Consider the following 24,082-nt stretch of genomic DNA (forward strand, 5'->3'; position numbering starts at 1 on the left):
TGTCGCGCCTTACAAGTTAAAAAAAAAAAAAAAAAAAATATATTAATAACAATAATTATAAAAATAATAATAATAGCCTTCGAAGCTCGTTATACGTCAAAATGTCAAGTATTCTTGTTACAGAGAGTTTATTGACTTCCAAAGATCCCAATTTCGTAGTAAGAACAGAGAGATTTGCCCACAATGACACAATCTCGCCTACTAGAAAAGCCTACATTAGAACTCCTGTTTCAATGAACCGCAGCTAACAATTTAAATACAAGGCCACCGCTATATAGCGAATATATGATATTTAGATTTTCACACACATATCACGTTCCAGTGGAAAGTCCTGCTCTTTCCACCAATCTCTGAAAAATGAAAGCTTTACTTCATCTGGGAAGTTCTTGAATCTGAGCACTCAACCCTATAAAAAGAGAGACATCCTTAACTACATGGAAAAAAAGAGAGTGAATCTGATGTTTGCCTTTCAGTCTTTTCTAGGCCACCTTTTATCTTGTTCTTCCAGAAAACGTTGAAGAAGGATACCTAGATGCTGAAAAGAGGACTCAGTTTCCTGAGAGCTGGTTCTGGAAGGTGGAGCAGCTGCTGGAAGCACCAGATGTGAATGGGTAAGACTGCTTTGTTGTTCAGAAGACATCAACTAATCACCTGTACATCACCTGAAAAATGGGAGCTCACTGTTTTGAGAAAGTGCCCTCTTTCTGCATGGTTGCCCCCACTTTTTGCTGAATTGCTGATGTGCTTTGACTGAGTGTGCCCTGGGCTTCTGCTAATCAGGTACCCAGGGCCTATGTTTTTTCCCTAAAACTGCTTCGAAGCCTAAACCCAATTGGCATCTATGGCAACAGGTCAGCCACTGGTAAATGATACCATCGGTACTTAGGGCACTGTGACCAGAGAAGGCCTCTAAGGACTGTAGCACTTATTGTGCCACCCTTAGAGGTCCTGTACCCTTACACTCACACACTGCCTTAGCAGGCTGCGTATTTTGGTGAAGAACAAAGTGATGAGTCGACATGGCACACATCTCTGTGTGCCATGCCTACAAGCCACTACCCTGGCATAGATCAGTCACCCCTGTAGATGGGTGCACTATACCAGTGGTGAGGGTACAGGTGCATGAGCCCTGTAGCCCTACAGTGTCTAAGTCCATTCTTAGACATTGTAAGCGCAGTGCTGCCATTAAGAGTATATGGTGCTGGGAGTTTGTCATTAAGAAATCCACAGCACCATAATGGCTACACTAAAAACGGAGAAGTTTAGTATCAAACTTCTCAGCACATTAAACCCACACTGATGCCAGTGTGGGATTCAATGAAAAATGCACACAGAGGGCATCTTAGAGATACCCCCTGAAAACGAACCTACCACTAGTGTCCAGGCTGAGTGGCTGCTTTCAGCTGCCACCACCAGACATGTTTCTGTACCCCTGGGTCGAGAGCCTGCTGCTCTCCAGGGCCTGAAACAATGCACATCCTGGGACGAGATGCCAAGCCTCCTCCCCGAGGATGGGCATAGTTCACGAAGGGGAAGCTTCAAAGGTTTGCCGCCTTTGTGAGCCTCCCCAGGCCACTTGCTGCTTTCAGCAACTGGTCCTCACTGGTTTTGACCCCCATCTTGGGCAGGAGAACCGGCAGGAAAAACAAGTGAGGAAGAGAGGTGTGCCCACCTCTGCCAACTCCACCCCTCAGGTGGGGAAGGCAAGGTGAAGCACAAATCTCAGTCCCTGCCATTTTGCGGATGGGGGGACTCAGCCAACCAGGGACAGACTCATGCCCCCTCCCACTGGAGGGTGGCATAATAGGGGGTGCACCCACCCCAGGGAAGGGACCCATTGGTCCCTGCCTTTTACCTACCTGTAACGCCCCTAAATCTAGTATTTAGGGGCATCCCTGAACCTTGCTTCCTCAGTCAAGAAGAAACCACAAGAAGAAGAAGAAGAAGGAACGAGCAGCCGTCAGCAGCTAGGAAGACGCCGACTGACTTTGCCCCAGCCCTACCGGCCTGTCTCCACCTCAAACCTGCTCCTGCGAAATCCCGGTGTGTCCTGCAGCCAGCAACCTCGAAAACCCCGGAGGACCTACCTGCCTTCAACCCCAAAGACTTTGTCTCCCGTGAACACCAGATTTGTTCATCTACAACCTCTGGCTCTGGCTTCCACGGCCAGAGCTCGAGTGGGCAAACACCACAAGGAGGTCACCCCGGTAATCCTGACCTGAGATCTGGCAACCCCTGACCTGCCTTAAGCCTGCAGCCGAAATCCAGAAGGTCCCCCCAACCACGACCAGGAGCTGGTAAGAATATCCGACCCTAAAAGGCACCCCTGCACCTGACGCCCCACAGCCTTGGGTGGCCAAACCAATGGTGCCTAACCAACCCCTAACTTTTCAACTTACCTCTCGAAGTGGTGGTCGCACCCAGGAGACCTTCGTCCCAAGCCTGCAGTGCCTTTTTCAAACCGGAGGTTCCCCATTGAAACCAACAGGGTGTCCGACTTCGAAACAGCACCCTGCACCCAGCCGCTCTAGTGCCGCTGAGGGTGCACCTTTGGTGCTACTTTGTTTCCCCATTTGTCCTGAGTTAAAGTCCAGGAGCTTTGCTTCCACAACCAAGTGGCCTCCTCGTCAGCAGCCACGAACCGGAGGCCCCCTATCCCCCAATAGATAACATTGGGCCTCAGCACTCTGCACCCTGCACCCTGCCGCCCTAGTGCCGCTCAGGGTGTAACTAGAGTGCATCCTTGGCCCTGGGGGACACCTCAGTCTACCCCAGAACCTCAACTCCCACTACCAAATACTTACCTTAAAACCGATGACTCTATTTTCCTCCATAGGATAACATTGTCTGTTTTTCTTGGAAAAGTTTCGAAGTGTGGAGTTTGAAAACCTTAATAAATTCTTTAAAATTGCACTAACTAACAAAAACGATTTTACTCACCTGTTTACAGGAAATGTATCAGATTAGTATCCAGGTATACCACTCTGAGTAAGAAAAGTAATCTCAAAAGTAACTTTCCTGTAATTTTACTGAAAAGCCCTTTCAAGTCTATGTACTACATTTACAAAGTATTGCATTTTTCCGAAACCATACTGTACGTCAAAACAAAGTACACATACATACAATTTCAATTCAAACTGTTTACAAACTTCATTACTACTGTAAAGTATTTATTGCTTACCTGTGCCAGGCTTGCTTGGTTCTAGAAAATAAAATAACTAAAAGAATATTTTCATAGAAAAACAATTGGTCTGAAGTTCAATCTTTGAGTGTGTGAATTCATTTGCTGACTGAGTGTGTACAACAAATGCTTAACACTGTCCTCTGATACTGCCTTACTGTTTGACCACACTACCACAAATAGTGAGTGAGGTGCTATCTAACTTTACCGCTGCCTACCTTTGGAGATCCACTGGACTCTGTGCACACTATACCTCACTTTGGTATAGTATATACAGAGCCAGTTTCCTACAACTGTTTCTGAAAGTGATTATGGGAACTGCATGCAGCAAATCACTTTCATCGATAGCCCAAAAGCACAGGCACTGCTGGCGATTTTTTTAACTGCTACGATGCTTATGACGTTCCAGCTCATCATGAGGCACAGTGGAGCTGTGCTCATGACAAGCTGGGCTAGTCATAACGGTCGCGCCACTCCCACGCGCAATTGATTCCCCGCCTGTGCGGGAGAATCAATCAGTGGTCGGAGTCGTGACGAGCCCAGCTTGTCATGAGCACAGCTCCACTGTGCCTCATGACGAGCTGGGCTCGTCACGAGCACAGCGCTGCCGCCGCCGCCCCCCCCCCCGCGTCGCGGGGAAATTACCCCCGCGGCGAAGGGGTTATCTTAATATTTCTTTTCATTTGTACCTTATTGTAAATAACATATATATCCTTGGAAGAACCGACAGATCAGATCACTTTTCCACCAGTCGATATCAAATTTACCTGCAAGATTTGTATCAAGATAATGTCTTTGGTAAGTTTCAGCCACCAATGTGATGTGTAAGTAAGCTGCAGTATCCTTCGCACAAGAGTCCATTAACAATCTGCAGGTGGACAGGAGGCATGTCAGATATAGAGTCCGTCACAGTTTACCAAATCACCCGGCTCTTCCCTTACATCAATACAAATTCCAACTGTGCCTCATCTTACCTCATCTACTCATCGCTTTTGAGCAGTATTAGACCTACACCATTGGCGTGGGCCTCCCCTGCATTTTTTGCCTTTGCCTCCTGTGTTTTTGCTGTGTGTTGGACTCAGTTTTTCTGGTCTAGATGCTTTGGCCACTTTGCCACTGCTGTTCAGTGCCAAAGTGCAAGTGCTCCCTTTATAAATTGTTGTTATGGATTTGTGATTCCATGATTACCCTATTTGATTTACTTGTCAGACCATAGTATAGTGCATTGTGTGTGCCAAGGGCCTGTAAATCAAATGCTGCTAGTGGGCTGAAGCACTGATTGTGCAACCCACAGAAGCAGCCTGTAAAATGTAACTCTGGCCTGCCATTGCAAAGACTGTGTGCAGTCTGGACTGCCATGTCGACTTGGCAAGTGCACACACTTGTCAGTCCCTAAACCTTCCCTTTTCTATATATTAGTCACCCCTAAGATAGGCCCAAGGTACCCCTGTAGGCAGGGTGCATTGTATTCGAAAGGCAGGACATGCCCTGATGTGTGTAGCATGTCCTGATAGTGAAATACTGCCAATTTCGTTTTTTACTATTGCAAGGCTACCAGTTCCCATAGGACAGAATGAGGAGTTTGTTTATAATATCTTATAAACATAACTGGCCCTGGGAGCAAGGTAGAAAAATAAGTTTAGTACGCTTGAACTCAGAATGTTAAAATGCATCTTTTAGTGGGGGTGATTTTTACATTCTGTGTTTGAAAATACCACTTTTAGAAAGTAGGTGTTTTCTGGCCTAATCATCCAGTGTGCCTCTGCTAGGTCTGTGTATTGCATGTCTGGCTTTTGGATGACTGGGGCTGGAGAGGGGCAGCGGTTCCAGAAGTCTGATGAGTTCGGGCTGGGCTGAACAGACCTGGGCTGCATTTAGAGTAGGGGGAGGAGATTTCCTTTCATCTGAATCGGACTGGTCTGCCTTCAACAATGTTGTCTCCACCTCCTGCCAGGAAGCTGCACCAGTGAGGACAGAACTGGTTTTGGCAGGGTACAGACAGTCTCTGCCTTCAGAGAACAAATGATTTTTGTGTATAAAAAGAGGGGCACAGACCCCAGACTGATAGATCACTTCTGGGAAATCAAGAGGAACCTTTGCCAAGGAGAAGAGCCGGAAAAGCTGAGGAGGAATACTGCCCCTGTGCTGTTTGCTGTCTGGGGTTGGCCTGCAGTGGCAACTTGCTGCCAAGGAAATGAGAAAAGGGACTTTGCTGCTTGATTTGTCCCCCTGCTTGAAAAAAAAGATCTCCAAGTACTTGAACTGAGCTTGCCCCCTGTTCTAGAGGCCTTAGGAAAAGCAAAGACATTACCATGTCTGTGGGCCCCGTCTCTGCTTGTCGCCGCAGAAGAAAAGGGTAACCTACTCTGTCATCGTGTCCTGAAAGCACCGCCGAGAGCAACGCCTTGCTTCGTAACACAACCCTGGTCTCAACGACTCTGTCAACGAGCCGCTGCTTGCAACACGTCCTGTGGGCACCGCACTCTGCAACGCTTCGCTACACACTGTAAGGATGTCACCGACTCCGTTGCTGCCCGACCTGAACATCGACCGGCTCCGTCGCGGCACCATGGCCTGCCAGCACTGCAGCGAGCACCATCTCACCCTTCAACGCAAGCTCTGGTCTCACCAACTCCATCAACAAGCCGCTGCCTGCACCGAATCATGAGGACATCGCCAGTCGCAATGCTCTGCTTCACAACGCGACCGCGACGTGTTCCCCGACTGACTCGCACCGACATGTTGGTTCCAACAAGAAAGGTACTCTGTCCGCGTCTGTCGACGCTTTAGTTGGCCCGTATCGACGCGGTCAGCTGGAGCTGTTAGACTCTGTCGTATTCAGTAGCGCAGTAGCTCCAGGAGGAGCTGCCAAGCCGGAAGAACTGTGTTTTATTGATTTTCCTGCAATTTAAAGTTTATTTTGCACAAGTACTTTTTTTCAAAAATATTGTATGTTGGATTTTTATCGTATTTGGTCTTGTTGGTTTAGATAAAGATTTACTATTTTTCTAAACTGGTGTGGTGTCCTTTTGTAGTGTTTTCACTGTGTTACTGTGTGTTTTCACAAATGCTTTACACACTACCTCTGAGATAAGCCTGTCTGCTCATTCCAAGCTACCAAGGGGGTGAGCAGGGGTTATTTTCGAAGTGTATCCCCCTTACCCTGACTAGAAGCAAGGGTCCCTATTTGGACAAAGGTACCTACCTCTGCCAACTAGAGACCCCCATTTCTAACAAGCAGTATTTTTCCCATTAAAAACACATTTGGGTCATTGTGGATTTAGATAACGTGTCTCTTCAGTGTAAACCCAAAAATAATTGCAGATATTAGAAAAAATAAATAAAAACATGGAATGATCAACATCTGAAATTTAGATTCTAATTCATTGTAAGCTGTCAGTGTTCCTATTCTAGCATAAATTGCCCAAAGTGTACTAGAATAAGTATATTTTTTTCAATAAAGAGATGTTTAAAAAATCTAAGTAGTCCATATCATCCTATCAACCCATGTCACCAGCCCTTACACCCAGGGCCTACTAATGACCCCTGGAAGACTGTAAAATTGATTGCCCTGTTGATCCTGACTTGGACCACTACGCGGCTAGGACATATCTCCCAGATAATACCATGGCAGATCATGCGGTTATGCAGAGGGAAGCAGCATATCATAAAGAGAACATGCACATCATTCAGGAGGAAGAGGACTTCCTAGTGGAGACTCTGTCCAAGTCCAAATGTTCAGTGCACTTCTTGCCCTTGCTCAAGGGCATGTTGAAATCCTTGCATGAGAACTTCATAGAGTCAGTTAAAGGAAGTGTAGTCCCATATAGGGTTGAGAAAAATATAAACCCTGACCTAGTGACCTTTTATACATTAAATGCCAGGTCCCCCTGACTCATTGGTAGTCCACACTGCCTTTTAGAGGTACACCCCTTAGCCATGGGTGATGTCTTGTCACTTAATGAGGAAAGTAAAAATATCAATACAGGGAGCAAAAAGGTAGCAATTGGGGAAGTCATACACTAGTGCATAGACAACTCTGTCAGGCTTCTTTCCTGATATGAGATGTCCCAGTGGGAGGAGATGTAGGAACTTTTCATACACCTCCCAAAGGAATAGAGGAAGAGGAAAGCGTCTGCGGGCAAAACCATCTTGAAAGCCAACATTCGTTGTGTGCCTGATGTAGTACTATATTCAAAAACGAACCCTTCTGTCAACTGCAGGGTTTTGCTTCCCACTCTGAATTTTGGTAGGAAAACGGTGGGCTTTCCTTAGATAACCCTCACCCATCAGGGTTTCCTCTCGGTAGCATGCTTCATCATTGGGTTCTTCTCGTTCCGCTGCAGAACAGGGCATGCTGCAACCTAAGTGTTACGTGAGAGCACTTTTTGTTGGAAAGATAAGATGAAAAAAAAGGCGGGAGTTGGAAGGTAGTGAGGAAAATTTTAAAATTCCTGGCTAGTAGGAAAATTATTCTTTTATTCGTGCCTCTATCCGGTATGATTAAAATATGGAGAAAGATCAGGGAACCTAAAGGCAAAAATGTGCCTCTATTCTGCTGGTCGACATGTTTCTAACCCTACCCCAAGGTTATTCTTCACGACCAAGGGTAAATACTCCCTGATACCACTCCTATATCATCTCTTAGTCAAGAAAATATTGTGAGAAAAAACAAATAATTTGATGAATGCATACATCACCAAATGGTGTTTGTATCAGGATAATCTGCTGAAAAAACTGTATGGGGAAAAAAAACGGAGGGTCGATTGTCATGGCATCCAGCATAGTTACACATTGTCATGCCAAACTCTTGCAAAACACGAATATGTGATGTTTTTTTGCATGCGTTTACAACGCATGCCATAAAAATGCGGTCGTTACAACGACCGTGTTGTTATTTCGCATACCGTTACAACACAAGTCGTAACAACGACTTGCGTTAGGGGGCGCTGGATGTTGGAATAGTATAATTTATTCTTCCAACTCCAGTCTGTGCGGACACTAGGGAAGGTGTTGGATTTGAAATTCAACACCTTCTGCCCCTCAACGTAAGTCGTTGTTCGGACGGTATGCGAAATAACAACATGTTATGGCATGTGTTGTTTACCGTAAAACCAATAGGTGATGTTTTTTCGCATGCGTGAAAAAACGTAATATATTTCTCACAGTAATTGTGCTACCAAAAGCGAAGTTTTGCTTGGAACAATTAATCACACATGAGGCTTAGACAGGACAGAGACGTAATTAACATAAATGATGAAAAGAAGTGATGGTGATTTAAAATGCACATATGTATTAATTGCCTACAATCAGCATCATGAAGCCACGCTTGTAGTCACACTCTGAGCAAACATAATTAGATAAAAAATGAAACCAAGTTGATTCCGGGTTGGCACACTCTGCTCAACTAAAATGAGATAGAAAAAGGAGCTGCAATGATCTCAGGTTATTAGCAGGAGCGAGAGAAACTGGAAAAGGTTAGTGATAAATATTTAGCGTTAATTTTTATTGTCAGCGTATAAGCGACCTTGTGTGTCAAAAGCGGCTATGTCGCACTCACTTCATCAAGGCTGCTCCCTCGCATAGGGGTTTTGACTGCCCGTGGCTCAATAGGTACCTATCAGTTGCTATGTCACACTATTTGGACAGTGCCGCCTCGAGACGTTGGTGTCCTTGTGTCTTGTGAAAGACTAGGACACTGATTTAACAAAATGGCCACAGTGAATGGAACCACTTCCTGGTTCCTCCGTGAGCTTGTTGGGCCATGCGTGTTGTTACTCACTAAAGAAAAGGCGGTCACATTATGGACGATGGAAGTGCTGAGATTATATTTTTATTAAAATGAAAAGGTATCTATCTATCTATCTATATATATATATATATATATATATACACATATATATATATATTCAGTGAAAAAACCATAGGTTTCACACATGTTATAGTTAGCTGGACATTTTACTGATAAAAAACCAATGAAATTCCCCCGTTATAGTTAGTGCAGGCAACTATAACTCACGCGACCGCAATCCTCTGCTGATGCTAATACTGTATTTAGACACTTATTTGCCCATGTCTTCTTCCATTAAATTTTAGCTATACATATATTACAAATATTTTTTTTTCATAAAGACACATATGTCATCAGCAGTGGATTGCGGTCGCGTGAGTTATAGTTGCCTGCACTAACTATAACGGGGGAATTTCATTGGTTTTTTATCAGTAAAATGTCCAGCTAACTATAACATGTGTGAAACCTATGGTTTTTTCACTGAATTTGCAAGGTTTTTTAAATGCTAATTCCTAACTATAACGTGTGTGAAACCTATGGTTTTTTCAGTGAATTTGTACGGTTTTTTAAATGCTAAGTTACTTTACGCCATTCGTGGCGTGCGCGCCCACTTAACGCAGTTCATTCCGTGCGCGCACGGTGCGCTTCGCACACCGTGCGCGCACAGTGAGCACGCGGTGCGCGTGCCCACTTTACGCAGTTAGTGGCGTGCACGCACGGTGGGCACGCGGTGCGCTACGCGCACCGCGTGCCCACGTTACGCTGGATGGGCCATGTACGCACGATGCGCTTCGCGCACCGTGCGCACATGGAGGACATATTATGCGCTTCGTGGTGAAAGGTGAGCTTTGACATTTCATTTTTTGTAATGCTAATATTTACATATGCCATGCACTAATGAACACTTAAATCCAGGGGTAGCACCCAATATACCCTTGAGGGCTTGGGCAAGTGTAATTGTAATAGTAGAAAGCCAACAAGGGATTTTATTTTAGGAAGATTCAATTCTTTTGTCCAATGCAAAATACTCTTTATGTGAGCTCAAGAATGATACTCAACCAAACGTTATTAAATTAAATTTAGTTAAAGATATATAACAACACACACGGGGTATTTTTTGAAGTGAAAAAATCACTAGCTTTTTATATAGAAACAATTGATAAAAAGGAGTACAGAAAACAAGTAAATGTATAATGTAACATGAAGGGAAAAAACATAAATATTATCCGCAATTCATGACATTACATTTCAATTTCAATTATATAAATTAATATAAATTAACATAAACACTCGTTTTTTCATTAAAAGGCCTAACGATGACCACTCTATAATTGTTTTCTGCCTTATAGATGAAGTATAATCAATCACCAATGAGGAAGTGATTACTCCTCCATTTCATACAACAACTTATGAGTAAGCGCAACATCTCTTTGTTAGTCTCACTGAGCGCACACTAATAATAACGTATTCCTCTAACCCTTTTTCACTGAATTATACGGTAATGCAACAACGCTGCTATATTCTTTGGTACAAGGTGTTTCTTCCACAATGATTTCTTTAAACAAGATTGTTCTCTCACACACGGGCTATCCCTCTGCTTTCTCTATCAACTATGAAGAGAATTTTATGTTCTATTTTTTTTGTAATTAATTGATACCATATTTATGCAGGAGTCTTCCTTTGAATTTTTCAACTGTCCTGAAGATGGTCTGACTGATTGACGCCCCAACAGACCGAAACGTCGACTGTATTATCCATTTCCAAAGCATACATGCACAGTTGATTGTTCTCTAAATATGAGATAGATCTCTGTTTACTTCATCGGATTGGATATCTGTAATGTCATGAATTGTGGATAATATTTATGTTTTTTCCCTTCAAGTTACATTATACATTTACTTGTTTTCTGTACTCCTTTTTATCAATTGTTTCTATATAAAAAGCTAGTGATTTTTTCACTTCAAAAAATACCCCGTGTGTGTTGTTATATATCTTTAACTAAATTTAATTTAATAACGTTTGGTTGAGTATCAGTCTTGAGCTCACATAAAGAGTATTTTGCATTGGACAAAAGAATTGAATCTTCCTAAAATAAAATCCCTTGTTGGCTTTCTACTATTACAAATGCACTAATGAAGCCCTACGGGCACCATTTGCACACGGGGTGGGGAGATTGTGGATAATTTTTTTTTTTTAAATAATTTTTACCGTACGTGTACGGTAAGCGTAATCGGCGATTTTTCGGAAAAATTTAAAAATGAATTTTTGGCCTTGGGGGTTCTTGGGGGACACATTCACAAAGGCTAGGTGGTTATGACTTGTCTAACCGCTCTTTTTACATGTTTTTTCCCTTTGTTTTTACTCCCCCCCTCAGAGTGCGAGAGAGAAAATGGCGGCCGCCGCTTCCTGGTTTAGAACGATTCGAATGTTTACTAAGATCTAACAGCCAATCAGAATCGCGCTCGCGCACGGCACCGTACGCGTACGGTAAGCGCACGGTAAGCGCACCGTGAGCTGGCTCAGATATATATATTGATTTAAATGCTATTTTCTCAGGAACTACTGAACAGATTAACACCAGACCTACAAAAGGCACTTCCTTGACCTAAGGACTACCTCTCTGCCAAATTTCAAGTAACTCTGTTCAGCCGTTCGGGCTGTAGCTGTGTCTAAAGGTCCTATGGAAAAATGCATGGGAAAAACGCGTTTTGGGACCCCCCTTTTTTCGGAGCCCCCGCTTGACGAATCCCCCCGAGACTTTCAGGGAAGGAGCGGAGCGTAGCGCCCCACCTATTTTGAAAATTTCACGAGGATTCGTCGACCGGCGCAAAAGTTATTCCAAATAGAATGTTGCGGATTTCCTATGGAAACGTGGTCCTAACTATAACTACCTACTGGCGACCGCCAGTAGGTAATATATATATATATATATATATATATATATATATATATATATATATATTCACTTAAAAAACCATAGGTTTCACACATGTTATAGTTAGTAGGACATTTCACTCGTGAAAAACCAATGAAATTCCCCCGTTATAGTTAGTGCAGGCAACTATAACTCACGCGACCGCAATCCTCTGCTGATGACGTCAGATATTACATCACTGTATTTAGACACTTATTTACCCATGTCTTCTTCCATTAATTTTTAGCTATACATATATTACAAATATTTTTTTTTCAGAAAAACACATATGTCATCAGTGATGTAATATCTGATGTCATCAGCAGAGGATTGCGGTCGCGTGAGTTATAGTTGCCTGCACTAACTATTACGGGGGAATTTCATTGGTTTTTCACGAGTGAAATGTCCTACTAACTATAACATGTGTGAAACCTATGGCTTTTTAAGTGAATTTGCAAGGTTTTTTAAATGCTAATTCCTAACTATAACGTGTGTGAAACCTATGGTTTTTTCAGTGAATTTGTACGTTTTTTTAAATGCTAAGTTATGTATTTTTTTTTTTTTTGCCGTGCGCGCACGGTACGCGTAGTCGCGGAATCGTTACGCGAAATTCGCGGAATTTTTCCGTTTACGCCGTGCGCGTACGCTACGCGCATTCAGCAATTTTTCGAAAAAAAATTACAATTAATTTTTGCCCTTGGGGGTCATTCTGGGACCCCCTGACAAAGGCTAGGGGGTCAGGAACTGTCCACCCTGCCCCCTTTTCACGTTCTCCACCTTTGTTTTTCACCCCCTCAGACCGCGAGAGACAAAATGGCGGCCGACACTTCCTGGTTTCGACCGATTCGAATGTTTACTAAGATCTAACAACCAATCAGAATCGCGCTCGCGCACGGCGGCGTGCGCGTACGGTAAGCTTACGGTACGCGCTCGGAGCGCGCCTATAGATATATATATTGATTTAAATGCTATTTTCTCAGGAAATACTCAACAGATTTACACGAGACCTTCAAAAGGCACATCCCTGACCTGAGGGCTACCTCTCTGCCAAATTTCAAGTAATTCTGTTCAGCCGTTCGGGCTGTAGCTCGGACTAAAGGTCCTATGGAAAAATGCATGGGGAAAACGTGTTTTGGGACCCCCCATTTTTCTCAGCCCCTGCTTGACGAATCCCCCCGAGACTTTCAGGGAAGGAGCGGAGCGGAGCGCCCCACCTATTTTGAGAATTTCGCGAGGATTCGTCAATCGGCGCCAAAGCTATTCCAAATAGAATGTTGCGGATTTCCTATGGAAACACGGTCCTAACTATAACTATCTACTGGCGACCGCCAGTAGATAATATATATATATATATATATATATATATATATATATATATATATATATATATATATATATATATATATATATATATATATATATATATATATATATAAAATATACGCACAGATGGAATGGTATTGGTTATGTTAGGGAGTACCACCCAAAGATATCATTCAACAGTAGTGCACATCTCATTGTTTGGGATCAGAAAACATGAAGGAAGTGAGTCACATATTCTCATTTAGTCCGTTGATATGCAGTTTTAGATGGAACACCCAGCTTTGTTCCCATTCAAAAAGTTGCGATTCTAGGTTCGCTCATTCAAGAATGACCCAAAAGAAATCACTCATAGCGTGTTTCTGTTCCATCTAGTGAGGTGACATTTTGGTAGTGGCGCATCCGCATCTTAGATTGCTACTGTGTTCACCTATTCTGACTTTTACTTTTCTGGTGGTCATTCCTATGTAGTGGAGATTACTTGGGCAAGTAATCATGCATACCACACAATCGGGATTGCAGTTGGAGAATTGCCTCAGATCCCACGTAGTGTTGTTATTAAATGTGATTGTCTGTGTTGGTTGAGTAAAGTAGCAGACACTACATCTGCCATGGGGATGATGTCCTTTAACTGGGAATAACCACATTTGGTTTTCTCTGGTGTTGTTGGTTATCTGTGGTCGTGTGTGGACTAACATGTCCCTAAGATTGCGCCCTTGCCCCGTTCTTATGTGTGAACAATGGTTTTCGAAATTGGTGGGTACCACTGTTCAGCATGCACCAATGTTTGTTGATGATCTTGCTTATTCTTCTTGCTCTTTTAGAGGGAGTGTCTGCCGTAAAACTTCCCTGTGATTGTTCTCGGCCCATTTCATGGCTCAGGAAATGATACCTTTAGGGTAGTTTCTTGCTGCAAACTTGGATGCTAAAGTTTCTGATTGTTTTTGTAGTTGCTAAGTTGGGAGCAGTTTCCTCTCAGTCATAGGAACTGGCCAACTGTTAAATTTTCTTTCCGATGTCTTGGATGGAAACTGTCAAAGATAAGGAGACAATTGTTTTCTGTAGGTTTTATGCGGGTGGTGGTTCTTAGGGTTCCAGCTTCTGGGATGATGTCAAGGTCTAGAAAGACAAAGGGGCATACTAACAAGCCCCTATTGCCACCGAAACATCACTTTTTTCGACATTCCTGTGGCAATACAGGCTTTCCCTTATTTATAAGGCAGTGTTAAGCCACTCAACATGGTATAACGCTGCCTTGTGAATAAGGCACTCTTTTACGCTATAATTAGCGTGAAAGGAGAGGGCAATTAATGTTGTGGTGGGCGTTCTGCCGCAACACCCATAGATTTTGACACTGCTCCATATTTACAATGGTGGCGTAAATATAGGACAGCACAAAAATTAAGACCTGAAAAACCTGGTCTTAAGTTACATGGCGCAATGCGGAGAAATGCTTTATTTCTTATCGTTTTTGCTGTTTCTATGTGTGCTGCATTGTGCAGCACACCTAAATACAGCAAAATGTCATGCACAATTGTTTATGTACACGAAGGTGTCCCTTCCAGCACACAAACAATCATTTTGAAAATGAAGAGTTGCAACTTCTATCCGTGATTCACAAGGCAGCACACATAGAAGGTACAAATCACCATTTAAGATTGTTTATGTACCTGAAGGGATATCTTCCAGCACATAAACATTCATTCCCACAATGCAGGCCCCCTTGCACTATGGCGCAATGTTCCTTGCGGTGGCGCTAGGCAGTTGTAATTAGTGCCAGCACAGGGGGAAACACAAGGCTGCACCATATTGTTGTAAATACGATGGAGCCCTGCGTTTCGAAAGTATCGGTGCACGGCATTAAGCCAAGAAGGTTAACACCACGCTCCTTCACTTTTCTTGTAAATATGCCCCTAAATCTGTTCTGGAGATGGTGTGAGTAAATTTCAAAAAGGTATTCTATCTGGGTTTTTTTGTCCTCATATGACCTCCATAGCTACTGCCGCCTCTCAGCCTGTCCCACCTCTGGTGCAGATAACTTTGGTGGTTCTTAGTCTCAGCTGGTATATTCTTTACAAGGAGTGCCCGTTTATACTCACTCTGAGCTGACCCAGAGGTTTTAATCAATGGAACTTATCCTGTACCCTGATCTATTGTAAGGTAACCTCAAATAATCTCAAAGAGGGTCATCCAGCCACTTCCAAAATAACCCAGTGTCAGGCCTCTCTCTAAAGACATTTACCCTCTGGTCTACAGCTCGAAAGTACTTGACGGAATTTCACCAGGCATTCCAACTAGGAGGGGTTTCCTGGTGCCACAGCATACAAATCTCTCTCCTTGCAAAATGCAAAACACCAATTTATATTGGGGCCCAGTCTGATCTCGTACCCCACCCAACATAGGTACAATGACAAATAAGATGAGAGTTGGGCTTACCTCTACATCCACACCCATGACCCTGGTGATAGTCTTACCAACATCAGTCCAAAATTAGCGCATCCTGGGGCAAAAAGCGAATATATGAACATCATCAGCATTCTGGAATCCACATCTCCAGCATCTAGCTTCTCCTTCACCCTTCATTTTAGAGAAATTAAGGGGGTCCAGTATATCCTATGGAGTGTGAAAAAGTGGTTTCTTCTGAGTGCAGCAGATTTAATCACAGGGTAAAGCAGGTCTATAGATACTTGCCATAACTCTTTCCGTTCTTCACTCGACAAGTAGTTCTCCCAGACCCAGTAGGGCTTATCCATCCTTCTTTATGCTGCAGCCAGAAGATAATTATACCATAGGGCAACTTCTTTCTTCCTTGGGGCCTGGTTTTGCAAATCATTTTCCATATGATTGTCCATGCAGAGAGACCAGCTTTGAGACTTACACCATGATGTAAGCTGATAGAATTTAAATCTAGACAAGGTTCCAGTCGTTGTATGATTCCAAAATTCCCAGGGATGACATTTGTTACCCACTACCACACCCCCCCAATGCAAGACTCCTGCCTCTTTTAGTGGCTGAACTAGAGCATCCAAAAGGCACTCCGGCATTCCTGGCGAGTCCCACACCGGCGCCCATTCGCTATAATAGGAAAGCCCCAAGCAGTCTCGACAGTCCAAACAAAGCTTGGCCGCCATGCCCAGCGTCTTCAAACGGACCTTTTTAAAAGATTTAGGAGAGCCAACATGGCTTTAAACATATTACCAATCAGTGAATTATCTGGGGTATGCAATAGCATCTTAGCATTTTTTAATAGGTAAGCCCAACAATAGAGCTGAAGATCTGGTAAACCCATGACTCCTTGTGTTAATTTGCGCCTGAGTTTTTTCCAGGACTACCTAATCCTTTTTCCTGCCCAGATAAAAGAGGAAATCCTACCCTGAATTTTAAGAATCTCAGCTTTTGCGAATTCTATTGGTATATTATTAAAAAGATAAGTATATTTCGGGAGGACACGCATTTTAATCAAATTAACCCGGCCATAGTGAGATAGTGGTATGTTGTGCCATATTTTTAAAAGAAGCTCAACTTCCTTTGAAACTTTATCTAAGTTAACTTTTGGAATTTTCCTGGGATCTTGGGTTATTGTAATTCCAAGGTATCTAAGATCTGTAGCATAGGACCCCTCTCGATTAGCAATGTTCCATGCCATGATCTCAGTCTTATTATTTATCTTATAACCAGAACATTTTCCAAAAGTTTGAGTTGCAAATATCAGTTCCTGTAGTGTGATGTCCACATTAGATGAAAATACAACTAAATTGTCCGCGTATAGAGCTAGTTTCCTAACAAACCCACCCATTTTAAAAGGAGCAATCTTTTGATTTAATCTTAGACTCTGAGCCAGGGGTTCTATGTAAATATCAAATAGAATAGGGGACAGTGGGCAACCTTGCCTATTGCCACGTTCGATGTTAACAACAGGAGAGAGGCTTCCATTAACTAGAATCCGAGCCCGTGGTGAACTATACATTTTTTAAATAACTTCCCTGAATCCAGAGGTAAAGCCCAAGACATTAAAGGTCTTATCTAAGAAATGCCGATTCACACGATCGAAGGCTTTAGCCGCGTCAACCATAATAATTGACAAAGGGAGGCCTCGCGATGACGCCATATCCACTGTGCCAACTAAAGTATATACCAAATCTGAAATCTGCCTGCCCGGAAGAAAACCGTTTTGATCTTCATAGATTACTTGGCCTATGATCTTACAAAGCCGTTTATTTAAAATCCCTGCAAAGACCTTATAGTCGACATTTAATAAGGAAATTGGATGATATGAGTGACACTGAAGAGGATCCTTAATAGGCTTCAAGATCAAGGTAATAACTGCATCACACCATAAGTCTGGCAGGGGAGATATACCCTTTAGTATTTCATTAAACAGTTTCAGCCAAACCGGAATGATTTCTTCCTTCAACATAGAATAGACCTCGATCGTTGTTGTATCCGGGCCTGCGGCTTTCCCTTTTTTAGCAGAAACTAACACATCTAATATCTCGCTCCCTGATATTTCTAAAGAGAGAAATTCTTAACTGGCCTCAGTTAATCTCGGAAGTTGTTTCTTTTTCAGCCACCTATCCATATGCTCCTCCACCCCCTTGAGATCTTCATGATATAATTCTTGGAAGAACACTGAAAAGGCCTGTTCTATTTTATCTTTCTCCTCTATAAGTTGTGTACCCACTTTGATCTTACTAATGTACTTATTAGCTCTGTCGATCCTGGTCTTCATGGCAAGGAGCTTACCACAATTCTCCCCTTGGTCAAACTCCCTCATTTTACTTATTTCCCATTTTTGAAGTAAAATCTCTTCCGACTTAAGTTTGAATTTTAACTGAAGCTCCTCCACTCTTTTTACCCATCTGTCTTTCTCCGGGTCGTCAGGAGGGCTCGCCTTTAAGTCAGCTTCCGCCCCCGCTATCTGTTGTTCTAAATTGCCCCGTTCTTCCCTCTCTGACCTAGCCCACCCCGCTACTGCCCCTTTTAGTGTCCCCCTCAGCCAAGCCTTGAAGGCATCCCAGATGATATGTAGGGGGTCAGACCCTAGGTTATTATGAAAAAAAGTGTTAGTTTCGAGCTTCAAAAAGCCCGGAGTAGAAGATAGCAGGAGGAACCTCCTATTTAATGTCCATCTCCTCGTAGAGAGATCTGGGGGGAAATCCAATTTAAAAGCCATAGCTCCATAATCCGATAAATGGATAGGCAGATATTCGATTAGGCTAACCTAATGGATTTCCAAGTGCTCAGTGAATACATAGTCAATTCTAGAATAGTGAGAGTTCTTTTTACTATAAAAAGAGTACTCCCTGACCTCTCTTTTTTTTTTTCCTCCACTCATCACATAGGTTAAAATTTTATTAGGTATTCAAAAGATGTGCTTAGACAAGGGGGGCTGCTACCTGTGTACAAGGAGAAGAGCTATCTAGCTTGTTGTCTAGGAGCACGTTAAAATCCCCAGACAAAATCAGAGGGACCTCAAAATCTGCAAGGGCAAGACAAAGATTAATCAAAGGTGAAATATCATCTTCATTAGGCCAATAGTAACTAACTAGAGTATATTTGATCCCTTTAAATGTGATTTCCACGATAACCCAGCATCCTCAAGTATCTACCTGCGATTTAATAATCTCAACTCCCGAATTCAATTTTAATATTATTGTGACCCCTTTTGAGCAGCATTGCTGATCAGAGGCTATCATTTTATTGACCCATTTTTGTTTACTAAATAATGCCTTGCACTCTGTTTGTAATAGATGGGTCTCCTGAATCAAAAGAATTCTGGCTGAACTGTTCTTAAGTATTGAAAAATCAGGCGCTGTCTTCTTTTAACTCTCAAACCATTAACATTCCAGCTGATAAGTTCAAGGCATTGATTCCCTCCCCGGGCAGGCCTATCCCCCATCATAAACCAGGCTCCACCCTCTGCGGTAGCTACTGGAGGTTGTCTGGTCACATGATTTTAATAATTTTTAAATATTTTTTCCCAATGCTCCCCACCAAACAACGTGAAAACCCCCACTACTCCCCACCACTCCCCACCTAACCCCCTAACCCGCGGGAACCCTCCCAAACTACCTATAGGCAATAAATATTGCCTTTTGAGCAGAGGGCCCCTAGCCTCTTATATGTGTAGTGAAATCAAGAAAAAAATAATGTTGGATGCTGAATCGCTTACCCCACACCTTACACAGTAGAGTTACATTGTGCAAGAAAGCCATCTACCTCCTCCGGAAACCTAAAATTATATATTTTATTTGCTAGGACCACTTTTAAGAAGGCAGGAAACCGCAGCTGGAGTTGGGCTCCTAGATCCTTTAAAGCATCCATCCGCTTTCCCAGCTCCCATCTCCTGTCTTATGTGACCCGGGAGTAGGCCTGGGCAAAAATTTAGTTCCGTTCGCAGAAATTGCGATAATTTGACATTTTCGCGTTCCGCAGAGAGCGCGAAAATGTCAAAATTTACGCTTTACGCAGCTTGGCGATAATTTGTTTCTTGCTCGCGCTGTAAAATAATACATTCTCGCGCGCGATCGCCTTACCTGAATCCCTACGTTCGCCGACAAGTTTTCTTGATCCGGTGGCGTTCTCCATGAGATGTTGGATTGTTTTTAGCCATTTGCGCTGTCTTGCGACAGTTCGCGCCCGCAGTGACGTCATGCGTCGCGCAATCACGTCTTTCTTCTCGTGATCATGCACCGCGAGACAACTCAAAACAAGATGGCCGCGCCCGCGAGCAACCACATGGGTAAGTTGGCGACCCTCAACCATGCAGAAAATCTCGCGAACATGCGGGAAAAAAAATTCCACATCTTCGCGATATTACCGCTTGTTTGCGATAATTTTAAACATTTTCGCAATAATTTGCGAAAGTGGATTTCGCAAATTCCGCCCACCCCTACCCGGGAGATGTCAGAGCGGATTCTGAAGGAGGCGTCTTGGACCTGTATAGTTTTAAGTTTAAGGGCCACCCCCAATAATTGCTCCTTAAGAGTATAAGAATGTATGTAGACCAGGAACTTTTTAGATTTTTTTCAGGCAGGATTTAACCTAAAGGGGTCTCTGTGAATTCGCTGAATTTCGGCTTCCCAAACCAGAGCTGATGCAATCTGGGGAAAAGCTTTGGTCAGGATATTAATAACATAGGATTTTCATTTATCCCCTTCCAACCCTTCTTTTAAATCCAGGATCCTAATGTTATTCCTTCTTGATGTGTGTTCCAATCTCTCCAGTCTTTCTGCCAAGTCCAGCTCTCTTTCTTTTAGTCTTATCACTGCTTGGGTGTTATCTTTGACATCCTGTCCTAGTTCCCCTACTTTTTGTTTTAGGGCTTCCATCCTGTGCGTGAGTGCCAAAAAGTTTTCTTCTAAACTGGTACAGGTATCTTGTATTTTTTTTTGGTTTGCTTCAGAGGTAGGGAGGCGAGCACCAATTTGCAAAGTCAATCGTTTTAGCAACCCCTGTACTGTTTCCGCGCTCTGAGCAACAACCTCTGATGGCGTAATCCCTACCTCCCCTAGTTCTTCCCCTGTTTCTTCTTGTCTTTCCTCCCCAGTCAATGAGGACATAATGCTCAGAGGACTGAAACGGTTAGAGAGTATGATGGAGGGGTCCACCTCCTGGCTTTCCTCTACTGCGACTACAGTCCCGCTCTGTTTTACGGAGTCCATGTTGCCCTGTGAGTTGGCCAGAAAATAGTACCTAAGTGAGGGGGTCACCTTTACAGGTATAAAATTTTTATTTTTCTTCCGGCTCTTTGCTGGAGTGGGCTTCGCCGGTTTGTTAGGTAACTGCCTCTGCTTAAGCTTCTGTCTACCTTCACCTTCACCTGTCTCAGCGACTTGATAGGGCTGTGCAACCAAAGGGTCCCCCCTCAGAAAGTTACACGATCTTAATTTATACCTCTTGCCCGTGTTATCTTGTGGTTGGAGTGGAAGGGGCGATAGGGTTAATAGGGGTAATAGTGGGGCCCCAGCAACCTGGGAAACCAGAGACTTCTAAGTTTGACCGTCCCTCCCTAGCGACCTCAGGAAGACCAGGTTGTTGTTGAATAACTACCTCAATGGGATAGAGGTAGGGTACATATCTCAATTTTGTGTCCTGATTTGGCTGCACCGAAGGAGAGTCACAAGAGTCACAAGGAAAGGCTGGACACTTTCTTATTGCCCCTATTAAATCTATACAGAGCTCTGGAACAAAAGCATATTTAATCCCAGGATTACCCTTGCCTAAAATAGTGATGGCACTGACCCTCTCCTGATTCGGCCTAAAGACGCTATACCAGCTGTGTGTAATGCACCGTACACGACGGTGCTCTGCAAGCGCCCCCGCTGTCCTTAGAAAAGTAACAACAGAAATATCATGTATCTGGCACCAGAAAGAAAGTTCCTTAGTGGTGTTCTGGAAAGTTTTTCCGGTATCTCTCCAATTTCCTTTTGGATGGCTTTTTCGAATGCCAGTTGGTGGAATAAAGAGAGATTTTGTTCATAGTCCAGTGTCTCCATGTCTGTTCATGTCCTTCAGTTTATCAGCAAAAAATGTTCTCAATTTGAGTTTTCCAATGAACTCATTTACTTCACAACATAGGGGCTTATTACGATGGCGGTCGGAAAGGCTTCGAAAGGCATTTGGATTTTCCTAACCCAGGTCGGAACCTATGTTTCCGACCGAAACATTTCCAACCAACCGATTACGATGGAAAGGTAACGGTTCGGTCTTTACGACTTGGTTCTGTCCGGCATTTGGAGACTCCGAGTCGATCGGAGCAGACCAACGTATTACAATGTCGGATTCGAACAGCCTTTCTGAATCGGTCTGTCCAACACGAAATGGCTGTCGGAAACTGACTTTGGGAGCCCATAGCAGGCACCCCTTTACATGGAGACCTCTGATTGAGGCCCATGGAACCGCTATTTACAACCTTGCACAGTGTGGCAGGCACCATGGGGTGCTCACCACAGGGTGCAAGGTTTTCCGCAACCACCCTTTTTAGGTCTCGCCTGATTCAGCGCATGCGCTGGTCTGGCGAGACATTTTGTGAGGGCTCAAAAAAGTGCTACCACTGTAGCCTAGAGCTACAGTGCATGTGCGCGGGCGCGCGCGCCTCACTTTCGCGGCCGCACAGCCGTTTTGATGTTTGATCGCGATTGCGATCACTTTCACTTTTGCGGCCGCTTTGATGTTCTCCATGAGCCTGTTTATTACTTCTATGTAGTAATGGTGGCACCCGTGCGCCACCATTACTACAGAGCAGTAATAAACAGAAACAAGCATTGGCATAGCCGATAGGTCTCGCTTTTGGGACCTTATAAATATTTAGTTATGCAATTGTTGCATGGCTAAACACTTATAAGGTCCAAAAAGCGAGACCTATTGGCTATGCCAATGCTTGTTTCAATGGGAGCCTGTGTTGCCGGTCGGAACACAGGCTCCCATTGAAGTCAATGGGAGTCCGACCGAACCGTGTTCAGAAATATCGGAATCGATCGGAATCCCTGAACCCGAGACTGTTGGAAACAATTCAGACAAGGAGTCGATCGGAATTCTTTCTGACCAACATCGTAATGAGGCCCTCAATCTGAATTTGTCCAGTTTGGCTGTGGGAACAAAACCCAGACTCTTTTCTAGTACCTGGGTTTGAGGGAGGGTAAGAGGTTGTGCAGTCAGGTTCACTATCAAGCTGGTCAGCTGCTCGGGTCAGGTTGGTTGTTGCTTGAGTTCATCATGCTCCATGTGGATACTCTGATTTATTTATGTTCAGCGGCCCATGAGATTTGGGTCCTCTTCCTCATCCTGCCTCTCTGACGTCCTTGGTGTGTTCCTAAAAAAGGGCCATATTGATTTTGTTTAAAGTTGCCAAACAGAGCAGGTTGTGTGCCCTTAGTGTTAACAGGTGGCGGTTGCAAATGGTTTGGGGGCCATAAAAAATGGTGAGGGGTACGTGGTGGGGCTTTGGTGTGGGCTCCAAATTCTGTTATGGCCTTGTCTGAAGAATCCTCAGTAGTGCTGTCTGCCTCCGAAGGTTCCCCTGGTTCCTGAGCTGGAGTAGACACAGCCTCCAGAGGATTCAACACCAGCATTTTACTCGGGTTGTGCACTTTTCTTCACATACTGAGTATAAAACCTGTGGTCCTTCGGCATCTCCTCAACCTCCCATTAACAAGGGGAATCTCTTTTTGCCCCCATGCTGAATATATGCTCGAGAAAATAAAAAAAGAACACAGAGTTTGCAAAGTCTGTGGGTGTCCTGGAAACTTTGGCTGCTAGAGGTTCCCTTTGTGAACAACAGCCTGGGGAGGAGACAAGGCTATTCAATCAAACCTGTCTCAGTCGTAACACAAGCCATTTACCAGCAGGCAGGCAGAGAAGGTGCACACTGAGGGAGCATACTGGGGTTTGGTGTCTTCCACCGCAAACCCAAAGATGACTCGGACACCTGGTAAGGATATAACTGCCAGAACCTTTATTCCTCAGCTGAGCTTAGTAAACCCTGCCTTCCGCTTCGTTTTCGTACCCCTCCTGCAAAGAGTTCAACGTCTTTCTAAAGCACTTAGACATCACACAAAGAACTGTACAAAAGGGCACAATCAAAGGAATAATGATCGATAAGGCCCTGTGCCAGGTGCTGCATGCCTATAGAACCACACTCCACTTGACTACAGGAGAAAACCCTGCAAATCTCATGTTTGGACATGCATTCAGGACCAAACTTTCCCCAATGAACTGCCAAACGAGAAGTGGATGCTCTCTGTCTTCAGTCCACTGACAAGGAGAAAAAGGAAAAAATGAAGAGGGATGCCAAGACCAAGTGTCAGGTGCAGGAGGCCATGCCCGATCCAGGAGCCTGGGTGGTGGTTAGACAACAACAGCAATGGAAGGTGGA

General features: G+C 43.8%; 1 protein-coding gene across 2 annotated transcripts in view; it reads left to right on the plus strand.

Annotated features, from left to right (window-relative positions):
- The window catches only part of LOC146832982 (complement C3-like), a 1,287,425-nt gene that overhangs the window by 382,629 nt on the left and 880,714 nt on the right, over nucleotides 1–24,082 (plus strand). For both annotated transcript variants that reach the window (XM_085600525.1, XM_085600526.1), the window contains exon 18: nucleotides 509–611. In XM_085600525.1, the coding sequence (XP_085456651.1) occupies nucleotides 509–611 (103 nt within the window). The remainder of the gene's footprint in view (nucleotides 1–508; nucleotides 612–24,082) is intronic.

Source organism: Triturus cristatus, chromosome 4_2 (genome assembly GCF_964204655.1).
Source record: "Triturus cristatus chromosome 4_2, aTriCri1.1, whole genome shotgun sequence".
NCBI lineage: Eukaryota > Metazoa > Chordata > Amphibia > Caudata > Salamandridae > Triturus > Triturus cristatus.